At 32.9% G+C, this 6,984-nt stretch overlaps 1 protein-coding gene across 1 annotated transcript; it reads right to left on the reverse strand.

The window, feature by feature from the left end:
- Positions 1-618: 618 nt before the first annotated feature.
- Positions 619-1,365, reverse strand: LOC18604373 (DUF4228 domain protein). Its single transcript, XM_007036805.3, has one exon. It carries the CDS (start codon positions 1,221-1,223, stop codon positions 729-731), a length of 495 nt encoding a protein of 164 aa, XP_007036867.3. The 5' UTR covers positions 1,224-1,365; the 3' UTR covers positions 619-728.
- Positions 1,366-6,984: the final 5,619 nt, after the last annotated feature.

The raw sequence follows: 6,984 nt of genomic DNA on the forward strand, positions 1-6,984 counted from the left end.
TCTGTCATTGCAGCCTTTTTCTGATCCATTGCATATCCTTCAAGTTTTAAGCTCCTAAATTGATATGTATGTAAGAAATAAGAGACCCCAACAATATATCCGAGTAGGATCTGTCTGATCAAGTGTCAACTCCAACAATAATTTGATCCCATTTTACCAATGAGTTTATGTAACATATGTCGGAAGTTTTAGGTTCAAAATCCAACTAAATGTCTAGACATTTTGCTGCAGTATACAAATTATAATTTAAAGCTGAAAGTTAGATATGAGAAGCAGTTTCGGTTTTGGGATTTCCTGGTATTCAGCAAATACATTGGAGTAGCTAAATCCGATTAGATGTACAGCACATTGTCTATACTGTTTTTGACCAGATGTACAGCACATTGTTGGGCTTGTTTTTGTTTTGGACAATGTCAGTTTGCAACTTCACTTGTATTTATGATCATAGGGGGGTGTGGAAGGATGTACAGGATATGTATTTTTTGGACAGAAACTGAGGTTGACTCATGGCTAAGCTATGGCTATGATGTTTGAATTCTTGCTTTAATTCAAGTATCAATGAAATTTGGCTCATAAAAAAATAAAAAACTTTCCGATTCAGCAGAAAACTGGTATCTCTGATCCCCAATTTGTATCCTATTACTTGTAATCTGAACAAATAGAACCACTTAAAAACAAAAGGAGGAAAGGAAAAAAAGAACAATATATATAATAGGAACTTTGGTTCGTTATTGCCTACAGGGAGTTTCAACAATTGTCTCCAATGCTGGCCTCCACGATCTCTGCTTGGAATACCTCTCTACCGGATCTGCTGTCTTGCTCACCGGATTCTCTGGTGTCTTGGCCTCGGACGGGAAAATGCAAAACTCAGTAAAGACAGGAAAAATTTTCCCAAAATTATTGAAAGTTGCATGTTTCAATGCCTTAGTAGCCTTGCAAGTGAGACAGCTCATTTCCTCATGTGTGAGCACTGAGTAGAGCAATTCCATGGGGAGAAGGAAGTAGACTTGGCGTCGCTCTAGCACTTCATCTGCTGTTAGACCGTGAATCCTGTAACCAACTTTTAGACTGCTTGAATCACAGACAAATTGTCCAGGATTCTCTAACATGAGATCCGCTGCTTTAACTGGTTTTGTATACATCTGCATATTCCCATCTGGGAATAGCACCTTCACTACTCCACTTGAGATGATTGAAGGTGCACAGGAAGCTGCGTTCCCCATTATCAAGAGACGGGTATACGCTGACGCTACACTAGATAAGTGGCTGAAAATGGGAAGGGGCGAGGAAGGTACTAGGAAAATGGGGGAACCCTTCTCTTTAACATGAAATGAGTGGAAATGTGGCAGGCAGGCATCTAAGGGCTTGAGATTGATGATATATGCATGCAAGGATGGTGGTTGAGCGATAAAGTGAAGGATTTATTTATTTTGCTATACTTTTTAGCTTCACATATCACTATGAGACAACAAGGTGCAAGCAAATTACATGAGTCATGGACCTCATGGGCGTGTCATTGAGTGACTTAAAAAGCATATAGTTTAGTGCCTCTTTGCCTTTCTGTCTTCTTTTAATTTTCATTTGTTAAGTAATAATGATTTAATTGCCAGGATCATGTGAGAATATATAAACTCCTTTAACCGTAATATATAGATAAATATAAGCCCATTTATTACTTAAAATTTTTTCATTCTGATAAAAATGTGTGTAGAGTTATCTCAAATTGTTCTTATGGAATTGAATTCACGAGATTTTTATTCTAATGAAGAGAAAACATTCGACTTTTAAACCTTATCTCTCTTAAGGAGTGATAATAATGATTGGATCAAAAGGTAGTTGTTCCATTTGTTAGACTACAGAAACTCATAAGACGCAAAAAGAAAAAAAAATGGAAAACTAGTCCAAATGTTCTTACCAGACCGATATAGGAAGTCCAATGCTTGAGGCAGTTACCCTCATAAGTTATTCTTCCAATATATTTATATTGGGTTCCACTGTTTCTTTACTCTGCAATAAATAGTTTAATAAGGTGAGCACATGATGAGGCATGGACCAAAGGCTAGCGATTGTATCAGCTATCACAAAACGACACCACCAACCTTATGATTGAATATGGTAAGGAGCAATTTGTTCGATATTATTCTCTACGGCTGGTCACCTAACTTGATAAAGAATTAATCATACCTACAACACAACACAAATCCATTTTTTGTATACAAGATGAGATGGAATATACAAATACAGCTCTCAGATATGAACGATGAAGGAATATTTAGCCTGGGAGTTTTCCATGTCAAGTCTTTGTTATTTATTTGCTAGCTTGCAAACAATTAGTCGAAAAGCCTCAAAAGTATTTAATATTCAATTTCCATATTTACTTTCAATTAATTTTTTCATAGTTTTTCAAATATTAAATTAAAATTTTCATATTAATTCTAATTGTTTTATTTAGAAGTCGGACTCGGTTGGAATGTCTAAAACTTTGGTTCAGATTTGCTTATCCATTTAAATTTTATTCGGTATTCAAATAAGTATTTTCAATATATTTCAAATTTAAAATCAAATTAAAATAATTATTTAATAATATAATAATAATAAATCTTGTCCGGTCTGGGGAAAGGTCCATTTACAGCTAAAGAGTGGTTATACAAAGCAAATCTATAATATTTATATATATAATTTATTAATTGACAAAAATAATCATATTTATTCATTATAATTCTAAATTTTCATTATATTAATAATTATCTAATTTGTAAATATGTAAAATTTTAATTGCAACTAATCTTTAAAGGTTTATAGTAAACAGAAGAAGAAAGAAAAACTTAAAACTTAAAATATATAAATTTTTTTTACAGAGATTATAGTCCAAAAAGGAGTTCTCTCTATTGTGTTTTTATAGCTATTAACATAGAAAATATTGGCTGACACAATAATTAATCTAATCTTTTTATTTGGCCGACTAAAAAGGAAAATTATAATTTAATAAGGAGTAAAAGATCCTGTGTGTAACAATCTTTATATTTAAAAATTAAAGAAAATCAAGTTAGTAATTGGATTCAAATTTTCTTTTATTTAAGGAAGAGGGATTTTATATTTAACTCTTTGTGGATGCAAAATTATGCACTTACTATCACTGGAATATTCGGATGTTGTTAATTGTTTTTCTACAATTACTAAATACAATATTCAAATGTTGTTAAATTATTGTTGAAATGTTAATGTAGGTAACTTTTTGTTAAATATTTTAATAAAAAACTTTAAGTAAATTTTTATTATTAAAATTATTGATAAAAAAATCCATTTATAACATGAAAAAGTCATTTCTCAAACAACTTGAATCCGAGGCAACCTTAAATCCAGATAAACTAACCTCAAAACAACTTTAATTCAAGATAATACTGGAATATATCTTATTATTATTATTATTAAATTTATTTTATCTTAAGAAATTCAACAAAAGGTGCTATTCTTTTGGTCTGACAACCCATATTTGAATTTAAAATATTTAAGTGAATCTCAACTTCTAATTATTGGAGTTAAAGATTAATATATAATCATTAACATTGCTATACTAACCAAAACAGAGATGAAAGTCTCCGATACCATGAGACAAACAAGCATCAAGGACTTCCTTAGAAAATTATGAAAGTCTTTGTTTTGAAGTTGTAAAACAGAGATGAACGAGTAATGAAGAAAACGATGATACCAAAAGCTATCTTACATTCATTTGTTTAATTACAAAAATTATATATTGTTGTCACATTCATTACACTTGTTGATAATATTAACAAGTGTTAAGCATAAGGTTACCACAAAGCATGCAAAGTAACACGTATGAGACACTAAGATAGTAATGTAAACTTGCATCAATACTAGTACAACGAAGCAAAATATAACATTACAAAAGACATCTGTATTGAGGATGCATGCATTAATATCTAACACTCCTCCTTAATGCCTGCATGGTAAATGTTTAGTTTGCTTCTGAGGTATTCAAGTCCTGGTCCAAGTAAAGCCTTGGTCATTATATCTGTAAGCTGTAGCTCTGAAGAAAAATATTGGACATGGATATCTCCATTCTTTTCAGCATCACGAATGGCATGAAACTTGACCTGAATGTGCTTTGATTTGCCATGAAACACTAGATTTTTTGATATAGCTATTTTTTAATTATTGTCAACCAGCAATGGAGTAGAATGACATTGTGAAAGTTTTAAGTCTGCCAGGACTTTCCTCAACCAGATGGCCTGATTAGATGTAGCTAATGCTGCAATGTATTCTGCCTCAGCAAAAGACTGAGCAACTAGTGTTTGCTTATGACAGCTCTAGCTGAATGGACCATTACCTAAAGTAAAAACACAACCAGAGAGGTTACGAAGATCATCAACATTTCCAGCCCAGTCACTGTCTGAATATCTTGAAAGACTCACCTAAGTGGTTCTAATGAAATAAATCACATGATTCTGAGTGCCTTCCAAATATTTCAACACACATTTTGCAACTGTCAAATGAAGATTTTTTGGTTCTTGCATGAATCTTGATAGCATACTAATAGAAAACATAATGTCTGAAGGAGAATAACACAAGTAGAGCAGGCATCCAATCATACTTCGATAAGTTAAAGGATCTTTGAGCTTCATACCTTTACTACATGAATATTTTTCATTTTACAAGCAATGGAGTTATTGCTGCCTTATTTTACTCCATATGAAATCTCTTTAAAACATCTTAAATGTATTTCTTTTGTGAAAGTCTAACCCCATCAACAGATTGGCTAATTTTTAACCCTAAGAAAGAGCTCATCAAACTTACATCAGTCATGTCGAACTCATTGTGCATTTTTTCTTTAAACCTCTGCAATGTTATGTTGTCTTCTTCTATAACCAGCAAGTCAACAACGTACAGTGAGACAATCATAGAAGGTTTAGCTGAAGAGCTATATATGTATAAAGTTGCTTCATTACAGCTCTTGACAAAAATCTGTTTAAGCAAATATGGATCCATTCTGTTATACCAGGTACGAGAAGCCTATTTAAGGCCATATAAGGCTTTTGTGCAACTTGAAAACCTTATCTTCATTTGTATTTTGGATGAATCCATCAGGCTGCTCCACATATATTTCTTCTTCCATGACACCAATAAGAAATGCATACTTAATATCTAAATGATACACATTCCAATTAAGTGCAGCAGATAGAGTAAGCAATAGTCTAATTGTGTCAAACCTTGTTTCTAGAGCATATGTCTCCATGCAGTCAATCCCAAGTAGTTGATTAAAGCCTTTGGCAACCAAACAAGCTTTAAATTTGTTCACTCTACCATCTGGATTAAGTTTCCTTTTGAAGATCCATTTAACATTAATAATATGGTGATTGCTTGGCTTGTTTACAAGACTCCAAGTCTAATTTTTGTTGATCATATTAAGCTTTTCTTACATAGCAACTCTTCATTCAGGACATTTTGTTGCTTCTGCAAAAGTAGTTGGCTCTTTGCAACAACAAAACTCCTATGATATATATCATCAGTTGACCGTGTACCTCTGACAAGTACATCATCGACATTCTCATTATTAAGAGTAAACAAGATTCCATTATTGTCCCCAGATTATGGTTCCTAGTTCCAACTTAGAGATTCATCAAAGGAAACATTTCTACTAATAATCAACTTATTAGACTCAGGTAAATAAACTCTATAAGCTTTGGAATGAGAATTGTACCTAAGAAAGATGCTTGCAAGAGCTTTTTGCTAAAGTTTGTCACACTGAGATTATAGTACAAGAACATAACAGACACACCCGAACACTTTTAGATGATTAAGAGATGATTTATAGCCAAACCAAGCTTCAAATGGGGTCATATCATTCACTGCTTGAGTGGGCAGCAAATTAAGTAAATACACTACAGTATTTGCATCTTTTGCCCAAAATTTCTTTGGTACATTATTCTTAATCATCAGGCACTTGGACATATGCATGATTGTCCTATTTTTTCTTTCATTAACCCCATTCTATTGAGGTGTATATGGAGTTTTAAGTTGACGATTAATGCCTTCTCTTGATAGGTACTGAGTAAATTCTGTGGATGTATACTCTCCCTCATTATCTGTTTTGAGGCACTTAATCTTAGCTTCTGATTCCAATTCAACCTTGGCTTTGAAAACTAGGAATAACTCAAACACTTCTAACTTCATCTTAATAAAATAGATCCAACACATTCTAGACATATCATCAATAAAAATTAAATAATATATGTTGCCACGACACTCAATACTCATTAGACGAGCCACATCATAATGTATTAGATCAAGTTTTTCTTTGGCTCTGCTAGTGGAAGTAGGGAAGGGTTTCCTTGATAATTTGCCCAGTTGACAAACACTGCACATCGAACCTTTATCAGTAAACTTTGGAAGCTTTTAAACTAACTCAAAAGTGTTTACTTGCAATAGTGAACAATAATTGAAGTGGCCAAGTCTCTTGTGCCAGAGACTTATTTTACTCACATCAAATTCATTTCTTTGTGATGCATGTAAACATAACTGATCTGTACTTATTAAGAAACATCTCTTTCTCATTGGAATGGCCATCAAATAAGTACCAGATGGATCAAGTACTCTGTATGCACTATCTTCGAACAACAAAGTATACTTACATTCCACCAATTGCCCAACAGATAATAAACTTTGAGTAATTGTTGGAACTAAAAGCACATAAAAAATATACTTGATTCCTGCTGAAGCATGAACATTGACAGTTCCCTTTCCAATGGAATCAAGATAGAGTCCATTACCAATTTTAACTCTGGATTTATAATCCTTATCCAAGTCAACAAACATGCTTTCCAATGGTGTGATATGGTTGGAACTCCTATTATCAAGCAGCCATTAATCATTATGAACAACACTGCTGGGTGCAGTTAATACCATAAAAAGTATTTCTTCTACCACCAAAGCTTTCTCAATCGACTGATCTACTTTCTCAGTTGC

Source organism: Theobroma cacao, chromosome 3 (genome assembly GCF_053813885.1).
Source record: "Theobroma cacao isolate CCN51 chromosome 3, ASM5381388v1, whole genome shotgun sequence".
In the NCBI taxonomy this organism is placed as follows: Eukaryota; Viridiplantae; Streptophyta; class Magnoliopsida; order Malvales; family Malvaceae; genus Theobroma; species Theobroma cacao.